This window comes from Coffea arabica, chromosome 11e (genome assembly GCF_036785885.1).
Source record: "Coffea arabica cultivar ET-39 chromosome 11e, Coffea Arabica ET-39 HiFi, whole genome shotgun sequence".
Classification (NCBI taxonomy): domain Eukaryota; kingdom Viridiplantae; phylum Streptophyta; class Magnoliopsida; order Gentianales; family Rubiaceae; genus Coffea; species Coffea arabica.
Window position 1 is genome coordinate 59,654,023 of NC_092331.1, and position 20,231 is coordinate 59,674,253.

The 20,231-nt window shown below is 36.4% G+C and overlaps 4 protein-coding genes across 4 annotated transcripts; 2 read left to right on the forward strand and 2 right to left on the reverse strand.

Moving 5' to 3' along the window:
- Nucleotides 1–383: 383 nt before the first annotated feature.
- On the reverse strand, nucleotides 384–3,235 carry LOC140021423 (uncharacterized). Its single transcript, XM_072072187.1, has 3 exons — nucleotides 2,761–3,235; nucleotides 1,559–1,836; nucleotides 384–1,410 (listed from the first exon to the last, which is right to left on the reverse strand). The coding sequence occupies exons 1-3, from the start codon at nucleotides 3,182–3,184 to the stop codon at nucleotides 736–738; spliced, it is 1,377 nt and encodes a 458-aa protein (XP_071928288.1). The 5' UTR covers nucleotides 3,185–3,235; the 3' UTR covers nucleotides 384–735.
- A 4,413-nt stretch (nucleotides 3,236–7,648) lies between these two features.
- On the forward strand, nucleotides 7,649–9,864 carry LOC140021680 (uncharacterized). The gene is made up of 4 exons (XM_072072973.1): nucleotides 7,649–7,973; nucleotides 8,265–8,449; nucleotides 9,104–9,178; nucleotides 9,255–9,864. The coding sequence occupies exons 1-4, from the start codon at nucleotides 7,664–7,666 to the stop codon at nucleotides 9,603–9,605; spliced, it is 921 nt and encodes a 306-aa protein (XP_071929074.1). The 5' UTR covers nucleotides 7,649–7,663; the 3' UTR covers nucleotides 9,606–9,864.
- A 586-nt stretch (nucleotides 9,865–10,450) lies between these two features.
- Nucleotides 10,451–13,302, reverse strand: LOC140021424 (uncharacterized). The gene is made up of 3 exons (XM_072072188.1): nucleotides 12,828–13,302; nucleotides 11,626–11,903; nucleotides 10,451–11,477 (listed from the first exon to the last, which is right to left on the reverse strand). The coding sequence occupies exons 1-3, from the start codon at nucleotides 13,249–13,251 to the stop codon at nucleotides 10,803–10,805; spliced, it is 1,377 nt and encodes a 458-aa protein (XP_071928289.1). The 5' UTR covers nucleotides 13,252–13,302; the 3' UTR covers nucleotides 10,451–10,802.
- A 3,286-nt stretch (nucleotides 13,303–16,588) lies between these two features.
- LOC140021000 (thioredoxin H2-like) lies at nucleotides 16,589–17,372 on the forward strand. Its single transcript, XM_072071685.1, has 3 exons — nucleotides 16,589–16,751; nucleotides 16,883–17,005; nucleotides 17,095–17,372. The coding sequence occupies exons 1-3, from the start codon at nucleotides 16,644–16,646 to the stop codon at nucleotides 17,224–17,226; spliced, it is 363 nt and encodes a 120-aa protein (XP_071927786.1). The 5' UTR covers nucleotides 16,589–16,643; the 3' UTR covers nucleotides 17,227–17,372.
- Nucleotides 17,373–20,231: the final 2,859 nt, after the last annotated feature.

The following is a 20,231-nucleotide window of genomic DNA, read 5'->3' on the forward strand; positions in this document are numbered from 1 at the left end:
GGTGGCATGCTTACAATAATGCTGATAAATTGCAAGGAAGCTTGTGGATCCCTTGATACAGTCTCAAGTTTAGGACTTTTTTTCAAGTGAATTGAGAGATAAAACCAGTACAACTGACCAAATATACTTGGCCATTACTGTCCAGATTTATTCTTCACCTTTCTTTGTTCTATTTTATTGGTCTTCTGTAGGAAGTAATGCAAAGCATTCTAAGATGTCGTATTTCAGTTTCACACATTTTTCATGGAAGTTCATGTGGTAGGTTTTAGAAAGACCGAGTAGTAATGTTCCCATTCGTAATTTTGATTTGTTGGGTAATGCGGAATATTAGTAGCAGCAGACTGCGGTTTTGCGCACGGACTTGGATGGCATTGTGAATTACGTGATGTTCTAGCACAAGTTATTGGATACGGAAGGTGGATGCCATAGCATTGATTTTGCAATTTGACTTCTTAGGGGAATGAATGGTGGTGATTTCAAGTCGTGCAAGCCACTTGCTCTTCATGTATAGATTGAAACTTCTTTTTCAGCTTCTCGACACAAATGCCCCCCACGTCCAAGTCAAGAACGGTCAAATTCATCCAATCCCTATATGTACATATGAAGAAAAATGTGGCAACTGAAAAACAAAGTAAAAATAACTGAAAATAGAGTCAATAATGATAATGTTTGCTAATAGTAGCTATATATACTCCTAACCAATATATCGTCAGTATAAAGATGATCTATGTTGCTTCAAGAATCTTGGGAGCCATGCGAATCTTGAGGCATCGAAGGACTTTCAAAGCCATGCGAGGAGAGTTTGTCCAAGTCAAGGTAAGGATCCACAGAATTTGTATTACCATAATCAATGAAGTCCATCGGTAAATCCAAATAATCTTGTACCACCATATCACCAATATTTCCTCCTCCAACAGGATTAAAAACTGATGTACCCCCTTTTAAGTTTGGGGCATTGATGGTAAGTGTGGGAGGGTACAAAGCTGGATTGACAGGAGGTATTGGAAGGAACGAAGATGGATGCATAAAACTGCTGATAGGTTTGGCCCCGTGATGATAGTAGTGCGGTGGAAAATTACTGATGTATTTGGCAATGTCTGGGTTTGTTGCAGGTTCGATGGATAGTGGTTGAATGCCCGCAAGCATTGGAAATTGCTCTGATGGCGGATATTGATAAAAAGATTCCAAATGAGGATAGGTGTAGTTAGCTTGGTAAGTGTAAGGGCAGCCACTTTGTTCATTGCTACCGGGAGGAGGATCAAATAAACTGCCCTTTTCTTCTCCAAGTTCATCATCAGGATTTCCATCATTGCTTTGATTAAATGAACCAGGATTTTCATCATTCCTTTGCCGAGCTTTGAAAGATTTGTGATTCTTTTTATAAATCTTGCACAGGACATAATCATCAAGCTACAAGAATAACACGTTAGATCCAAAGAATAAACAATAGTATCAATGAAGAACAATTACGTACGACATATATATATAACATTAGAAAAGGAAGGTTAATAAGTACTTACTCAAGGAAAAGATTAAGAATTATGTAAATGTTACCTACCCTCATGTCATTTGCACTCTTGCTTTTATGATGTCCTAAAACCCTGTATTCGTGCATAATCCAACTTGTCTTCACACCTTTGGGAGGTCTGCCTTCATAAAAAACCAATGTCTTCCTAACACCAACAGTGACACCATTGCAGTGGATATTCTTGTCTGCCCCAGTGGCCTTCCAATAACCGGTACCGGCAGCCCGATTTGGGCGACTACCGTTCAAATACTTTTTATCCCTCGGTGTGAAAAAGAACCATTGATTATCGCCCATGCTTGGATATCTCCCTAAAATAGAGAAGATAAAACAAGAAAGATTTTTAAAAAAGAAAATTGCGGTAGAAAATCTTCCTATCATACACAATTGGTAGCATAAAAAGGTCCACATGGAAGAGAAATCTGTATTTTTCTTAGTGTGGTATACAAGTAAAGTGCATGATCACTCTCGCAAAACAAAAAAAAAAAAAAAAATCAGGTAATTAAGTGTGTAACTGTCAGGGATAAAATTTCAAACACCTAAAAGAAAAAAGGAAAAATCTTCACTTTTCTTGTCAGTGAAATAATTTAGAAGACAACATCTAAAACTAAACGTGAATGTAGTAAGCTCTTAACACGGTCAGAAACCTCAGAAGCAAACAAGGATTGTGACCTAAAGTGGAAAAGAGAAAGGGATTAAGATATATAGTAAAGCACGTAAATAGACTAAAAAGGGGACTAAATAAATCTGCCGGAGAACTAATGGTCCACAACTTCCCTAGTACTCTCTCGGGTATAATAACAAAATAGTAATGCATGTTTGCAAGAATTCAAAACTTTGATAGGAGGGAATTAAACGCATGTATTTATTTATTGAACAGGAATAGTAGTTAATGCGAATACAACGTCGCTAGACCAGATACAGCAGCAAACATGCCAGTGATAAACAAGGCCTACGAACAAGTAAAGTTGGACACATGTATAAATAAGCACTAATAATTATCCACTGTAAAAACTTAATTAAAACAGAAACCCTAAAACCCTTAAAGTAAAACCCCTAAAACCCCATGCCAGATATCATCACAAAAGTAAGTGCATGTCAATCGAATGAACTTCGATTTAGACCAACCTGATGCATGCATAACAATCAGGGTTATGGCGAAATCAATTATATAGTAAAAAAGCGTACTTGAGGAAAAATAGAAAAATTATTAAAAAAGAACGAAAAAGAAAAACCTGATATTGTATCAGGGTTCTGGCGATAAAGATTAACTTCTCTAATCTGATTCCTGGGTAAAAGCTCGCCCAGAATCTTTTTCTTCAGGTAACAAACAATGAGTTCACTATCCATCGGACAGAAGCGATACCCCGGTGGAAAAGTATCAAAGTAGTCCTTGTCACGATCTATAGCGTCGTTGTTGTAAGCATCATCATCGTCCTTGACGACATTGTGGTTTTTGTTACCATTGTCCACGAGTCTTGAATCACTAGGGCTGGACAATGTCGTGCTAGTGTTGTTCAGTCCAGACAAGACATTTTCATGGTCTTTCCTCAGATGATGGGCGCAGGCATGGGCACCGGGACTGGTAATAACGTTAACAGCAGTCGACGTATCGGCTGAGGCCTCTATTTGCGGGAAGCTTTCGTGGCCAGATGCCATGATTTCTCAAGACTCTTTTGATCAGAGAAGTGTGGGGCGATAGTCAGGGAAGAAGGGTTGTATTTGGAAACAAAAAGGGTTTACGAATTTTGGTTAATATAGGGTCCGTGACGAGAGAAAATTTCGAGATTTTTTCAAGATTTTGTTGGGGTTCCATCTTTATCTCTTGATTTCGAACTGATCTAAAATTGTATGTAGCTACTGCAATACGACTCGGATACTAATAGCTAGATTAATTTGGACTAGGAGTAGTCCTGGATTACGGAAATTTACAAATTTAATCACAACGCTGTTTATTTTTTGGACAATATTGAATTGAGATCGGAGAAAATATGTGAATTTGCATGAACAAAGGAAGGAGCTGAGCACGCTCTGACGCTAGGCACAAATATTTTCGTATTTTATTTTTTTGTCCCTTCCATTTTCCTCTCGAAAAAACTTGTTTCTTTCCCTCAAAAAGAAGTATGAATATAGATGAGAATTAATCTTTCCTACGCTAGGCACAAATGCTTGTTCTAAAGTTATCTTCACTATTTCAACTTTGAATTCTAGAGAAAATTGCATCATTTTGAGCTAGATTTCAACCTTATATCTTGGAAATTTTTGAGAGCGAAATATAAGGATAAAACTTTTAGTGACCATATTAACAATATCATCCAGGGTGAAAGTTGGATGCCACAATACTCATATAAATAATAAAATCTGTAAATGAAAATGAAAAACTTTCAAAATTGATATATCACAATACTCATAAAACTATTGAAATCAGGAAATAAAAATGAAAAACTATCATCTTGCAGATAATTCACTAACATTCTATATTGGCAGAGAAATTTTATTAATTTTCTCGATAAAATAGGCATTTTTTGAGTGACTAAATAATATTAGTTGGGTAGTTTTGTGATGTACAAATATTCCAAAGATTAATTTTTTCACTGATGGTTGATGATATCTTCCGAAGTTGGTTTTACTTTCTAAAGACCTTTTTTCTTGGGACAAAAGTTTTACCTCAACTCCATTGAGAAGTGGCTCCCGTTAAACAATAAACATTGTAGTATTCATAATATATATTTCCATGGTATCCTCTCATTATTTTGTTCGAAGATGGTGTCGTCTAATTTGCCAGATAACCGCGTACCTCATTCAAGTATTATTATGCATGGAATTAGTAGAGATGACAATGGGGGTGGGTGCTCGTCCCGCGGGGAAATAATGGGACGGGGATGGGGGAATTTTTCTCTCCCGTTTTAAATGGGACGGGGGGAGGGATGGGGGACAATGCTCCCGCCCCATCCCCCGTCTTATCCTCCACTTCAATTTATTAATATAAATAAATATAATATATTATATAATCTAATAATAATAAATTTAGAATATTTGACAACTAAATATAACCTTTATCCAATTTCTATCCAAATTCTTAGTTGATATTTGGCACAAGTATGTTACTCATTTTATGAGTATTTCCCAATGTTATCTATAGAATTCGATTGAGTTTCTAAATTTTTTTGGTGTTTTATATCAACACTTTTCTTGTTTCATATTTCATTTTTCACTTTTTCAACTCCTTATTTTATTTTATTTTTTGAATTTGGCTTCGATATATTGAATAAATGCTTCTAGAAAAAAAATCAAATTATCACCCGCAAGCACTCATGGGGGAAGTAGGGCGAGGCGAGGGGTGGGAGGACAGAGGCGGGGACAGGGGCAGGGGGAATTTTTGGGCAACGGGACGAGGGACGGGGGAGTGATCTCAAGCCCCAAACCTGCCCCGTTGCCATCCCTAAGAATTAGCAATGCACCATTATTTACCATATTAGATTATGTCCACATTGATTTGAGAGATGGAAAGGAAAGGGTAATATGTAAGTAAAGGTTCGAGATCTAATAACTTTAGTTTTTGGGTCAGAGTTGGATTCCTAATTTACATATTGAGATCTTTGGTAGACTCTTTCGAGACACTTTTTCCTTATATATTGGGCTATTCATGGGTAAGTGGGTTCTTCTCGAAGTTGGACCGGTGAAAATTTTTTTCTTGATGGTGGACTAAAATGTCAAAGTGCTGGGGAGTTTGGCTTCTGTTGGACCAAGTGCGCCAAGGGTTTGACAAGGATCCGATTGGTGTTAGACCAAGAAGTCGAGGGTTGGCAAGGATTCAAAAAATTCAGTTTGGATTTCAAAAAAGAGTGGGTCCATAATTAGGAGTAGAGGTGACCTTAGATGTTAAGATAGGTTTGTATTGAGTATTAAAGTGAGTTAAAAAAAAAAACTTGTAAATTAGTTGACAAGGTGAGAAGAGCTTGTAAATTGGTGGGCAAGGGTCCAATAAAACCCAGTAATCCAGTTAGCTGACCTTAGGTGTTAAAGGGGCGTTGAGTATTAAAGTGGGTTCGGAGAAGAAATTATAAATTAGGAGTATTAAAGTGGCGTTGAGTATTAAAGCTCAAATCACCAGTCTGTGCTGCCCTTCAAAAGGAATTAAAGGAATCGGAGGTTGAAAAAAAATTTTCCATGGTTGAGGAAATTATAAGGCTGTTGTACTTTGCGACGGTGTTTAGCTTTCCGCGTAGACCTGATTTTTGGGCAACTAGGAGTGAGAGGGAGTGACGTTTGGCATATACTAATGTCAATGACAGTAATGCGCGGGAGGCTGTTAGTGAGATGGATCTAACCCTCATATCTATGCTTGGGAGCCTGCTAATTTCAAGGCCTGTGAATTGGACTTTGTCCCATCAGAATGCACTGCAACTGTGCGTTAAGCATGACAGGCTCTGGCTTGCTAAGTCTGATCAGCCCATTGGATCTAACCCTTATTTGACATGTATGATGAATTTTTCTCATTTTTCTGTGGAATGAACATGTAATATGTGTGTGTCTAGCTTATCTGTTTTCAATGCTGTTATCCTGCTTATTGCTTTAATGAGTTTTGGTTTTGTGTTTTGTGCATTTCATTTATTGTTATATTGCTTGGTGATTCTAGGCTATTGAGAAAAATACAGATTTTGTATATAGCGGTGAGTAGGGTCGAATCCACAGGGATTGGGGATGATTCGTTTCTTCTAGAGTCCAAAGTATGGGTGGGGGTTTTGGATTAAACGCTAACTAAATAAATTAACTGCAGAAAATAATTGATTAAGAGAAATAATTAAGGGAAAACTCTAACCAAGGGTACACTTCAGAAATGGTTCATGCACTGATAATCGATTCACAGATAATTCCACATTTATTAATAGATTGGTTATAGTTGTCATACACGCAATAAACAACCAACATTTCCTTACTTTCTCGATAGTTAAGGTACGACCGGTTACTATTTCTCTAACCCAAAAACAATTCTAGATACGACCGTAGGATTTAATTTCTAGATTGGATTAATAATTAGAAAGGCCCAATCCTAACTAACAAACACGCTAAGAGGGTTTGTTTAAATTAGATTGTATGTTTCCCTGACATAAACCCGATTACGCCAGTTGCTACTGAGATAAAGATAACGAACAATTACGGATTCAATTATCCCTATTTGGCAAAATAGCCTATGTGAATAATTAAATATTGCGTATCTATTCAATCACTCACACGAGCTATAGCAATTAAAAGCAGGAAACATATAAATACCAATAAATTAAGGAAGCAATTAAAATAAATTAGATCTCACAGTAATTGTTGAACCAAATCTTCAGTTGTCCCCTTGACTAGCAGTAGGAGATTAGTCCTCCATTAATGGAGAACAACCCCCACGGAAAAGGTATTTGAAGGTTACAATTGTTGCCTCCCAAATTCGTTCAAGGAAGAAAAGTAAAAATCAGCCCTCAAAGAAAAAGTCCCCTCCATGTTTTAAAGCTACGGGCAACCTGCTAAAAGTAAGGAATAAATCTCCTAAGCTAAGTCTACTTCCTTTTTCTTCTAATTATTTCCTTGTCTTATACGGCCGTGTGAAGACTAAAGGAAAGAGCCCCACTTTGACTCCACTTTGCTCTTCATCCGCCCCAATCAAGCTAGGAAATCTCCTTGTGCTCTTGTTGACTTCTACTCGGACTTGGAAACTTCCACGCTCGAATCCCAAACCTTCTGAACTTGAATGTGTCACCACCAAATTAGCTAGAAATTGTCCCTTTTAATCATGTTTTGATTATTTTCCTACAATTAGCACTATTAACCAAATATAAGTAGTATCTATCAATTAAAATACTATTTGGCTAAAATCAAGGGAAAAATAGTTATTAATTTAACAATAAATCATGACCTATCATTGACAAGGTGAAAAGAGCTTGTAAATTGGTGGGCAAGGGTCCAATAAAACCCAGTAATCCAGTTAGCTGACCTTAAGTGTTAAAGTGGCGTTGAGTATTAAGGTGGGTTCGTAGAAGAAATTATAAATTAGGAGTATTAAAGTGGCGTTGAGTATTAAAGCTCAAATCACCAGTCTGTGCTGGCCTTCAAAAGGAATTAAAGGAATCGGAGGTTGAAAAAAAATTTTCCATGGTTGAGGAAATTATAAGGCTGTTGTACTTTGCGACGGTGTTTAGCTTTCCGCGTAGACCTGATTTTTGGGCAACTAGGAGTGAGAGGGAGCGATGTTTGGCATATACTAATGTCAATGACAGTAATGCGCGGGAGGTTGTTAGTGAGATGGATCTAACCCTCATATCTATGCTTGGGAGCCTGCTAATATCAAGGCCTGTGAATTGGACTTTGTCCCATCAGAATGCACTGCAACTGTGCGTTAAGCATGCCAGGCTCTGGCTTGCTAAGTCTGATCAGCCCATTGGATCTAACCCTTATTTGACATGTATGATGAATTTTTCTCATTTTTCTGTGGAATGAACATGTAATATGTGTGTGTCTAGCTTATCTGTTTTCAATGCTGTTATCCTGCTTATTGCTTTAATGAGTTTTGGTTTTGTGTTTTGTGCATTTCATTTATTGTTATATTGCTTGGTGATTCTAGGCTATTGAATGAAGTTACAATTCTTCCCCTTTTTGCTCCAATTTTTTGTTTAATTTTAGTTATATACTTTTATAATTACTGGTTCGCATTTCACTTCTGTTTGTTGTAATGGCTTTTTTGGAATTTTTGCAGATTCTGGATTGAGGGAGAAACTAAACAAGATCATGGCATCAGACTATTTCACTACAACACCAGAGATGAAGGCTCCTGTTGAGGTGGCAGCTGCTGCTGGCAGCTATGGTTCCTTTCAAGTGCCAGCGCATGGATCTGTCATGCCAGTCCAAGTCGAAGGTTCTGTGGTGCAGTATCAACAGAAGGTAAGAGATGTGGTTATGCTTGATTGGGTTGGTACTCTGAAATTTGTTGTTTTTTCATTTTTAGCATGCATGGATTGTGTAATAGAGTGCTGCGAATTGTGACTCAGGTACGGTTGTTAGACTGGCCTATGCTTTCCTTAGTATTGTAATGGAGGCTGGGGTGTTATACCCTGGATGCTTAGTTTATTTTGGCTTAAACTGCTCTTCAATGAAAGGCACAAGCATCCTTTTGCTGTTGCATGGGCTTGGTTGTTCACACTTTGTTTATACTACTATTTGCATGGGATGCATTTTTGTTGCCTATCATAGTTCTGCTACATGGAGGTACAACCTATAATGTGTGGTCTAGCCCATGAACGTTCAACATCTGCAATTTCATTGCATATTTCGTTTAGATTACTGGATTATATATTTAAAAATATGACTCTCTCTCTCTCTCTCACACACAACATGATAAGAGGTTCCAGCATTTTAGTGAGCCTACTATTTTATTTCGGTTATGCTGTACCTTTTTCACCTTTTCCTGTGTTTTTCTATTTTTGGGGGGGGGGGGGGGGGGGGTTGTTTGTGGGGGTGAATTCACTTTGTCTACATGCCCTTGCTCAATAAATATGAATTGAATTTGCTCTTTTCAAATCTCTATGGATTATACAGGAAGAAGAGACAGCAAATGCTGAAGAAGATGAATCATATGATAATCAGTTGAGCCCTGCAGAAGAATTTCATCAGGTAGTCTTTCCTCCCAAAGATTTTTTTTACCTTTTGTTTGTTCCTTGATGGTACGTTTAATAATCGTGCTTGGCAGGGGGAGACTGAAAACTATTCTGAACTTCCCGTACAAAATGAGCCCACCACACATCAAGCACAAAATTTGCAGGAGTATGAGCCCAAGGAGCAAAATTATGCTCCTCGAAGATCGTATCCAAATTACAGAGGTGGTCGTACTGTGGGTGCAAGCGGCCGTAGGGGATATGCTAATGGCCGTGGAGGGCGCGGCAGGGGAGGGGCCTATCAGAATGGCCGCAACCAGCACTATGACCAGCCTGGTACTTACTATCCCAGGAACAACTATTACAGAGGAAGAGGGGGTAGGGGTTTCAATGGGAACTACAACTATCATGCCAGTCAAGCTGGCTATGTTGTAGCAGATTCATGAGGCTGATGCTTCAAGGGTCTGGTAGTCTCCTTTCATTTCCTTCTTTCTTTTTCTTTTTTCTTTTTTTTTTTTTTTTTTTGGGAGGGGGGGGTGTGTGTGTGGGTGGTGGGTGGGTTGGGGCTGTTATGAAACTTGTCTGGACTTCAAGGACTATTTGGATGTTGTTCCCTTGAATGCCATCCAGAACCCTGTTTTTGTAGTATGATAAACAGATTATTTATGGGGTTTAAAATAGAAAGGTCAACTTTAGCTTCTCCAACTGCTATATATTTGCATCTCGCCTTGTGTGTGTGTGTGTGTGTGTTCCCCTTGTTTTGGCTAATTTCTTGGTATTCTGGTGCATTTCACTTTGTCATTCTTCTCAGTCTATTCTTGTTTAGAGGCATGTGAAGTACTTGTTAAATGCTGTCGAGTCGAAGGAGGCAGGGACCTAGAAATTTGTTGTTAGTGATACTGATCGGAGGTGGCATGCTTACAATAATGCTGATAAATTGCAAGGAAGCTTGTGGATCCCTTGATACAGTCTCAAGTTTAGGACTTTTTTTCAAGTGAATTGAGAGATAAAACCAGTACAACTGACCAAATATACTTGGCCATTACTGTCCAGATTTATTCTTCACCTTTCTTTGTTCTATTTTATTGGTCTTCTGTAGGAAGTAATGCAAAGCATTCTAAGATGTCGTATTTCAGTTTCACACATTTTTCATGGAAGTTCATGTGGTAGGTTTTAGAAAGACCGAGTAGTAATGTTCCCATTCGTAATTTTGATTTGTTGGGTAATGCGGAATATTAGTAGCAGCAGACTGCGGTTTTGCGCACGGACTTGGATGGCATTGTGAATTACGTGATGTTCTAGCACAAGTTATTGGATACGGAAGGTGGATGCCATAGCATTGATTTTGCAATTTGACTTCTTAGGGGAATGAATGGTGGTGATTTCAAGTCGTGCAAGCCACTTGCTCTTCATGTATAGATTGAAACTTCTTTTTCAGCTTCTCGACACAAATGCCCCCCACGTCCAAGTCAAGAACGGTCAAATTCATCCAATCCCTATATGTACATATGAAGAAAAATGTGGCAACTGAAAAACAAAGTAAAAATAACTGAAAATAGAGTCAATAATGATAATGTTTGCTAATAGTAGCTATATATACTCCTAACCAATATATCGTCAGTATAAAGATGATCTATGTTGCTTCAAGAATCTTGGGAGCCATGCGAATCTTGAGGCATCGAAGGACTTTCAAAGCCATGCGAGGAGAGTTTGTCCAAGTCAAGGTAAGGATCCACAGAATTTGTATTACCATAATCAATGAAGTCCATCGGTAAATCCAAATAATCTTGTACCACCATATCACCAATATTTCCTCCTCCAACAGGATTAAAAACTGATGTACCCCCTTTTAAGTTTGGGGCATTGATGGTAAGTGTGGGAGGGTACAAAGCTGGATTGACAGGAGGTATTGGAAGGAACGAAGATGGATGCATAAAACTGCTGATAGGTTTGGCCCCGTGATGATAGTAGTGCGGTGGAAAATTACTGATGTATTTGGCAATGTCTGGGTTTGTTGCAGGTTCGATGGATAGTGGTTGAATGCCCGCAAGCATTGGAAATTGCTCTGATGGCGGATATTGATAAAAAGATTCCAAATGAGGATAGGTGTAGTTAGCTTGGTAAGTGTAAGGGCAGCCACTTTGTTCATTGCTACCGGGAGGAGGATCAAATAAACTGCCCTTTTCTTCTCCAAGTTCATCATCAGGATTTCCATCATTGCTTTGATTAAATGAACCAGGATTTTCATCATTCCTTTGCCGAGCTTTGAAAGATTTGTGATTCTTTTTATAAATCTTGCACAGGACATAATCATCAAGCTACAAGAATAACACGTTAGATCCAAAGAATAAACAATAGTATCAATGAAGAACAATTACGTACGACATATATATATAACATTAGAAAAGGAAGGTTAATAAGTACTTACTCAAGGAAAAGATTAAGAATTATGTAAATGTTACCTACCCTCATGTCATTTGCACTCTTGCTTTTATGATGTCCTAAAACCCTGTATTCGTGCATAATCCAACTTGTCTTCACACCTTTGGGAGGTCTGCCTTCATAAAAAACCAATGTCTTCCTAACACCAACAGTGACACCATTGCAGTGGATATTCTTGTCTGCCCCAGTGGCCTTCCAATAACCGGTACCGGCAGCCCGATTTGGGCGACTACCGTTCAAATACTTTTTATCCCTCGGTGTGAAAAAGAACCATTGATTATCGCCCATGCTTGGATATCTCCCTAAAATAGAGAAGATAAAACAAGAAAGATTTTTAAAAAAGAAAATTGCGGTAGAAAATCTTCCTATCATACACAATTGGTAGCATAAAAAGGTCCACATGGAAGAGAAATCTGTATTTTTCTTAGTGTGGTATACAAGTAAAGTGCATGATCACTCTCGCAAAACAAAAAAAAAAAAAAAAATCAGGTAATTAAGTGTGTAACTGTCAGGGATAAAATTTCAAACACCTAAAAGAAAAAAGGAAAAATCTTCACTTTTCTTGTCAGTGAAATAATTTAGAAGACAACATCTAAAACTAAACGTGAATGTAGTAAGCTCTTAACACGGTCAGAAACCTCAGAAGCAAACAAGGATTGTGACCTAAAGTGGAAAAGAGAAAGGGATTAAGATATATAGTAAAGCACGTAAATAGACTAAAAAGGGGACTAAATAAATCTGCCGGAGAACTAATGGTCCACAACTTCCCTAGTACTCTCTCGGGTATAATAACAAAATAGTAATGCATGTTTGCAAGAATTCAAAACTTTGATAGGAGGGAATTAAACGCATGTATTTATTTATTGAACAGGAATAGTAGTTAATGCGAATACAACGTCGCTAGACCAGATACAGCAGCAAACATGCCAGTGATAAACAAGGCCTACGAACAAGTAAAGTTGGACACATGTATAAATAAGCACTAATAATTATCCACTGTAAAAACTTAATTAAAACAGAAACCCTAAAACCCTTAAAGTAAAACCCCTAAAACCCCATGCCAGATATCATCACAAAAGTAAGTGCATGTCAATCGAATGAACTTCGATTTAGACCAACCTGATGCATGCATAACAATCAGGGTTATGGCGAAATCAATTATATAGTAAAAAAGCGTACTTGAGGAAAAATAGAAAAATTATTAAAAAAGAACGAAAAAGAAAAACCTGATATTGTATCAGGGTTCTGGCGATAAAGATTAACTTCTCTAATCTGATTCCTGGGTAAAAGCTCGCCCAGAATCTTTTTCTTCAGGTAACAAACAATGAGTTCACTATCCATCGGACAGAAGCGATACCCCGGTGGAAAAGTATCAAAGTAGTCCTTGTCACGATCTATAGCGTCGTTGTTGTAAGCATCATCATCGTCCTTGACGACATTGTGGTTTTTGTTACCATTGTCCACGAGTCTTGAATCACTAGGGCTGGACAATGTCGTGCTAGTGTTGTTCAGTCCAGACAAGACATTTTCATGGTCTTTCCTCAGATGATGGGCGCAGGCATGGGCACCGGGACTGGTAATAACGTTAACAGCAGTCGACGTATCGGCTGAGGCCTCTATTTGCGGGAAGCTTTCGTGGCCAGATGCCATGATTTCTCAAGACTCTTTTGATCAGAGAAGTGTGGGGCGATAGTCAGGGAAGAAGGGTTGTATTTGGAAACAAAAAGGGTTTACGAATTTTGGTTAATATAGGGTCCGTGACGAGAGAAAATTTCGAGATTTTTTCAAGATTTTGTTGGGGTTCCATCTTTATCTCTTGATTTCGAACTGATCTAAAATTGTATGTAGCTACTGCAATACGACTCGGATACTAATAGCTAGATTAATTTGGACTAGGAGTAGTCCTGGATTACGGAAATTTACAAATTTAATCACAACGCTGTTTATTTTTTGGACAATATTGAATTGAGATCGGAGAAAATATGTGAATTTGCATGAACAAAGGAAGGAGCTGAGCACGCTCTGACGCTAGGCACAAATATTTTCGTATTTTATTTTTTTGTCCCTTCCATTTTCCTCTCGAAAAAACTTGTTTCTTTCCCTCAAAAAGAAGTATGAATATAGATGAGAATTAATCTTTCCTACGCTAGGCACAAATGCTTGTTCTAAAGTTATCTTCACTATTTCAACTTTGAATTCTAGAGAAAATTGCATCATTTTGAGCTAGATTTCAACCTTATATCTTGGAAATTTTTGAGAGCGAAATATAAGGATAAAACTTTTAGTGACCATATTAACAATATCATCCAGGGTGAAAGTTGGATGCCACAATACTCATATAAATAATAAAATCTGTAAATGAAAATGAAAAACTTTCAAAATTGATATATCACAATACTCATAAAACTATTGAAATCAGGAAATAAAAATGAAAAACTATCATCTTGCAGATAATTCACTAACATTCTATATTGGCAGAGAAATTTTATTAATTTTCTCGATAAAATAGGCATTTTTTGAGTGACTAAATAATATTAGTTGGGTAGTTTTGTGATGTACAAATATTCCAAAGATTAATTTTTTCACTGATGGTTGATGATATCTTCCGAAGTTGGTTTTACTTTCTAAAGACCTTTTTTCTTGGGACAAAAGTTTTACCTCAACTCCATTGAGAAGTGGCTCCCGTTAAACAATAAACATTGTAGTATTCATAATATATATTTCCATGGTATCCTCTCATTATTTTGTTCGAAGATGGTGTCGTCTAATTTGCCAGATAACCGCGTACCTCATTCAAGTATTATTATGCATGGAATTAGTAGAGATGGCAATGGGGGTGGGTGCTCGTCCCGCGGGGAAATAATGGGACGGGGATGGGGGAATTTTTCTCTCCCGTTTTAAATGGGACGGGGGGAGGGATGGGGGACAATGCTCCCGCCCCATCCCCCGTCTTATCCTCCACTTCAATTTATTAATATAAATAAATATAATATATTATATAATCTAATAATAATAAATTTAGAATATTTGACAACTAAATATAACCTTTATCCAATTTCTATCCAAATTCTTAGTTGATATTTGGCACAAGTATGTTACTCATTTTATGAGTATTTCCCAATGTTATCTATAGAATTCGATTGAGTTTCTAAATTTTTTTGGTGTTTTATATAATTATATCAACACTTTTCTTGTTTCATATTTCATATTTCACTTTTTTCAACTCCTTATTTTATTTTATTTTTTGAATTTAGCTTCGATATGTTGAATAAATGCTTCTAGAAAAAAAATCAAATTATCACCCGCAAGCACCCATGGGGGAAGTATGGCGAGGCGAGGGGTGGGAGGACAGAGGCAGGGGCAGGGGGAGTTTTTTGGCAACGGGACGAGGGATGAGGGACGAGGGAGTGATCTCCCGCCCCAAACCTGCCCCGTTGCCATCCCTAAGAATTAGCAATGCACCATTATTTACTGTATTAGATTATGTCCACATTGATTTGAGAGATGGAAAAAGAGCACTTAATATGTAAGTAAATGTTCGAGACCTAATAACTTTAGTTTTTTGGTCAGAGTTGGGTTCCTAATTTACATATTGAGATCTTTGGTAGACTCTTTTGAGACACCTTTTTCTTATATATTGGGTTACTCATGGACAAGTGGATTCTTCTCGAAGCTAAACCGGTGAAAATTTTTTCTTGATGGCGGACTAAAATGTCAAAGTGCTGGGGAGTTTGGCTTCTGTTGGACCAAGTGCGCCATGGGTTTGACAAGGATCCGATTGGTGTTAGACCAAGAAGTCAAGAGTTAGCAAGGATTCAAAAAATTCAGTTTGGATTTCAAAAAAGAGTGGGTCCATAATTAGGAGTAGAGGTGACCTTAGATGTTAAGATGGGTTTGTATTGAGTATTAAAGTGAGTTCAAAAAAAAAAACTTGTAAATTAGTTGACAAGGTGAGAAGAGCTTGTAAATTGGTGGGCAAGGGTCCAATAAAATCCAGTAATCCAGTTAGCTAACCTTAGGTGTTAAAGTGGCGTTGAGTATTAAAGTGGGTTCGGAGAAGAAATTATAAATTAGGATTTAATGAGAGGGGTTATTCATGAAGGGAGGAGAGATTTGTTAGGTTCACTTGGGTTTAATAGGAGGGGTTACCCATAAAGGGGGAGATTTGTTAGATTCATGAGTAAATAATTATGTCCCACATTAATTTGAGAGATGAAAAAATAGCACTTAATATGTAAGTAAGGGTTTAAAACCTAATAGGTTAAACTTTTGGATCAGAATTGAGTTTTTGACTTACATATTGAACTGTTTGATGGACTCTGTCGAGGCGTTTTTCCCTAGCATACTGGTAATCTCCTTCAAATCTAGCATATTTTAAAAATGTCAACATTACAGCATGAAAATCGAATCTAGTATATTTTTTGAAAATGTCAACATTACAGCATGAAAATCGAATCTAGTATATTTTTTGAAAATGTCAACATTACAGCATGAAAATCATATGGTCTTAGATGGAATCGAATGCGAGATAGGAACATAAAAAGCATCCCTTTTCCTCCCACTTAGCAAGAGAACGCGAATAGCATAGGAACCAATATGGTATCCACTGCAAGAATTCTTATATATATTTCTCAGTCGTTCGAATTGTACTTATAATTCTTCTCTTGTTCACAACTAGTTAGTGACGGTAAAAGATATGCAGAAAGGGAGAATATTAGAATAAAGAAGTGATGTAAAATGCATTGAAAAAGTAGAAGGTTAAGAGTGCTTCTATCTTTATGTCGAGTGAAATGTTTTGATTTAGAAAAGGATTTGCATAAGCATCAGATCTTCCTATTTTTAACTCAGTGATTTACACCAAAAATGTTCCGCTGCATCTTAGAACATATTCCTAACACAATTGATCATCAAAGAGGTTCTTTTTTATTTTATTTTTTTCCTTTTCCTTCATCATCAAGCAATATATATAGAGGAGCAGCCCCATTCAATTACCAAGTTAAACAAAAGAAGTGAGTTTAGGTTGGTACTTTGGGAAAGAGAAAATGGGAGCCTATTGGTCTACAGGAGCTAACAGGTCTAAGGTTATCGAAATCCATTCCACCAAAAAATGGAGGGTCCACTATGAAGAATCCAAAGGAACTGACAAACTGGTAAATTCTTCTGCAATACAATTTATGTATGATCTAATACAGCTTTCTTTATGGTTGCTCATAATTGTTTTGTAACACTAGCTAGTACGTCCTTCATTAACTGATGGGTAGTAGTTGAATATTGTTTGAAGATGGTGATTGATTTCTCAGCTTCATGGTGTGGACCTTGTGGATATATGGAACCAATTGTCAAAGAGTTTTCTACAACATATACAGATGTTGTGTTCTTCAAGATTGATGTCGACGAGCTAGCTGTATGTTGCCTTTCTTACTACAAAATTTCGGATAGAAAAGTACATTTGTACTGCTAGTCTACTGACATGAAAATTTATTGCAACTACAGGATGTGGCCAAAGAGTTCGGGGTACAGGCTATGCCAACTTTCGTGTTCATGAAGAATGGAAAAGAAGTCGATAAGCTTGTGGGAGCCGACAGGGAAGAACTAGAGAGGATGATCCATAAATACAGGTTTTGACCCTTCATTGATTTTTAACCAACGGGTTCAGGTTCCTATAGTTCTACAGATCACCTTTCGTAAGGCTGTGGACAGATGAATGAGTATTGTAAGGTTGTAAAAAGTTGAATGAATAATAGAAGGGTGTTTCCAGTGTGTTCCGTGAATCCAATTTTTCTTTTTACTGCTTTAAGGCACAATTTTTTTTAAAAAAAATCCATAATAAAATGGCCCCTCTATGGTTTCCTATATAATTTTCACGAAAACAGATTTTCCAACAAAAACGTAAATATACACACACACACACACACATATATATATATATATGTATATATATGGGCAACAAAATAACAGATATTGGTGACTAACGAGCACTTCAAACACTTCCATGTTTTTCATTTATGACATTTTGAAATCCAAACTTGTACGCTTTAGAAAATTCTCAGTCCCCACTCCAAAGTTTTTCAAAAATCCAGAAACGAACAAAAGACTGCTGACAGTAATGATCGAGTAGGAGCATCCAGTATTTCGAGTGCTATGTAAATGCCAGTACTTCACGAAATTTTTACCAAATTAAGGAGACAAAAGCTAGTTTTAAGTTTTGAATAAAAGCTATGTTATGCTGTTAAAATGTCATCCACTTCACAACTTGAAGAAAGAAGAATAATTAGCCTGTTAAAGCAATAAATGGCAGAGAACAGAGGTAATATGAATATACCCACGTAGCCAAAATGAAGAACTCAACTCTGTTAATCTCAGAGTTGATTTCAAGAAACTCCTCGTTTCTCCTGTCCTGAATATATATATTGGCAAACATGGAGCAAACAATTTTAGAAAGACCTTTTTTATATTTTCATTAGCTGTATCTTTCAGGTCTCAACCGATCGAATTTTCTACTCAAGTGTAAAGAGTACGATTATTATTCTCTATCAAATTCCAACTTGTTCTTCCTCCATTAGGGAAAATTTATTCTCCTATTGGCTGTGCTTCTGAAGTTGTTTTATAGCGTGTAAAACGATCTAATTAACCTAGTACTCTTTTCTTTGTTCTTATTTTCCAGTTGTCCATCGATCAAAATTAGTAATATTTACTCTAGTTGACAATAATTAACATAGCAAATAAAATAATTTATCAAGAAAATTCTACCAATACGACGTAGCAAGAATCTCAATTATCTTAATAGCCCCACTATTCTCACCTGACAATTTACCCATTCTGATGATCCAATAAATGTAACTCTCTTCTTTTTCTTTTTTTTTTTCGTGTGTGTGTGTGGAGCCTTTAATTTGTGACTAGCAGGGGGACAAAAACAGTAAACGACGTGACAGAAAGAAGAACGTAAGAATAAAGCAGCAAGGCACGAAATTGTAAAAGGAGTGGAGGAAATAATCCAATTCGATCCTCAGCCAACCACTAACTTTCAATTTTCTTTTATTTTCTTTTTTGCACCGTGGGCTAAAGATATCTATATCTATATAAATTTGAGAAGGAAATTTTAGCAACAAGATTTTACACACCTTCCCACTCTCAATTCCATTTTTCTAGTTTCATCAAATAAGAATACCATTCTAACTAGCACTCCTTCACAAAAAACTGCAATTTACCATCTCTTTCAACTTTCTTCTAGAGAGAATGAGGAACAGGACATTGAATTGTGGAGATATGGAGAGGGAATGAGTCAAATAATACTATAAAAATCTATATCTATATGTATTGTGGGGAGGGTTTTTTGGATGATTAAATCAAAATGCTTATAACTCCTCACTATTTTTTTTATGAAATTTTAAATTTTTTTAATTGTTATATATTTTTTCATTTCTTTTGAATTTAAAAGTAAGAAGTGGCTCACTTATATAGGAATTTGATTTTAAATCTACTAATGTGAGGGTAAATAAAGAGGAAAACCACCAATCTTACTAAAAGTAAAAAAGTAAATAACAATATTTTACTCCCCAACTCAGTAATCCTAATTAAAAGGGCAAATTATATAGAAAACAAAAAGAAAATATTATTCACTGGTCATGGGTTTAAAATATCAATAATAGTACCATTTGTGAATCCTAAATTATGAAATTACTAAATAGAAAACAAAGTACCACTAGCCGAAAAAACAAATTATGAATTTATAGGGTTTGAGAGAATGGTGAAGGGAAAAGAATAGAAAATTGGGTAGCAAAAATAGAAAGTTAGAGATCAGCTATAAACGAAAGAAAGAGAATAATAAGAAGTTAAAGAGTGGTGGGAAAAGTCGAAAAATAAAGATAAATTACTACAAGAATGGACGAAGAGAGGGGAGAAAAAAGAATGAGATTATAGAGATATGACAGGAAAGATGGCACCGTAGTAAGAGATCTGAAAGTCATAGCTAATTAGCAGGTAAGAGAGAATATAAAAGGTGATAGTTTTTAATAATTTTGAAAATTTTGAAACACATCTTACAAAGATTATTTTAAATATATATTAAAATTTATGAAGAACATTATTCTATAAGCACTCAACAATTTTAGGATTACAAAATGAGAGAAAATTTTTCTAAAATTGAGGAAAATGAATTAGTTATACTTTATATTTTTTAGGGTAAACTACAAAAAAGCCCCTTGTGGTAAACTTAATATACAGAAAACCTCCCCATAATTTCAAAATATACAACACGACACTTCGTATTTTGAACTAAATTGTAAAAGTGACGGAATCCGTTAAACTTAACGGAAATGACTTATTGGAACCTAAAAAAAAAAATTTTATACCTAATTTTTAACAAATATACCTATTCTATCCTTTAACCCTCTATTATCTCTATCTAGAGAATAAAACAAATGATTTTTTTTATCTATCTTTTGCTTAATTATATCAGGGCATTCTGGTCATTTCATCCATTTCCGTTAAGTTTAACGGATTCCGTCACCTTTACAATTTAGTTCAAAATAAAGGGTGTTGTGTTGTATATTTTGAAACTATGGGGGGGCTTTTCTGTATATTAGGTTTACCACAATGGGCTTTTTTTGTTTTTTACCCTATTTTTAATG

Coding starts and splice junctions, on each gene's coding strand:
- LOC140021680 (XM_072072973.1), top strand. CDS start 7,664: ATGGTTGAGGAAATTATAAGGCTGTTGTACTTTGCGACGGTGTTTAGC. Junction 7,974..8,264: donor ATCTAACCCTTATTTGACAT/GTATGATGAATT, acceptor GAATTTTTGCAG/ATTCTGGATTGAGGGAGAAA. Junction 9,179..9,254: donor CTGCAGAAGAATTTCATCAG/GTAGTCTTTCCT, acceptor CGTGCTTGGCAG/GGGGAGACTGAAAACTATTC.
- LOC140021000 (XM_072071685.1), top strand. CDS start 16,644: ATGGGAGCCTATTGGTCTACAGGAGCTAACAGGTCTAAGGTTATCGAA. Junction 16,752..16,882: donor CCAAAGGAACTGACAAACTG/GTAAATTCTTCT, acceptor TATTGTTTGAAG/ATGGTGATTGATTTCTCAGC. Junction 17,006..17,094: donor TTGATGTCGACGAGCTAGCT/GTATGTTGCCTT, acceptor TTGCAACTACAG/GATGTGGCCAAAGAGTTCGG.
- LOC140021423 (XM_072072187.1), bottom strand. CDS start 3,184: ATGGCATCTGGCCACGAAAGCTTCCCGCAAATAGAGGCCTCAGCCGAT. Junction 1,837..2,760: donor GAACCCTGATACAATATCAG/GTTTTTCTTTTT, acceptor TCTCTATTTTAG/GGAGATATCCAAGCATGGGC. Junction 1,411..1,558: donor AGAGTGCAAATGACATGAGG/GTAGGTAACATT, acceptor TTATTCTTGTAG/CTTGATGATTATGTCCTGTG.
- LOC140021424 (XM_072072188.1), bottom strand. CDS start 13,251: ATGGCATCTGGCCACGAAAGCTTCCCGCAAATAGAGGCCTCAGCCGAT. Junction 11,904..12,827: donor GAACCCTGATACAATATCAG/GTTTTTCTTTTT, acceptor TCTCTATTTTAG/GGAGATATCCAAGCATGGGC. Junction 11,478..11,625: donor AGAGTGCAAATGACATGAGG/GTAGGTAACATT, acceptor TTATTCTTGTAG/CTTGATGATTATGTCCTGTG.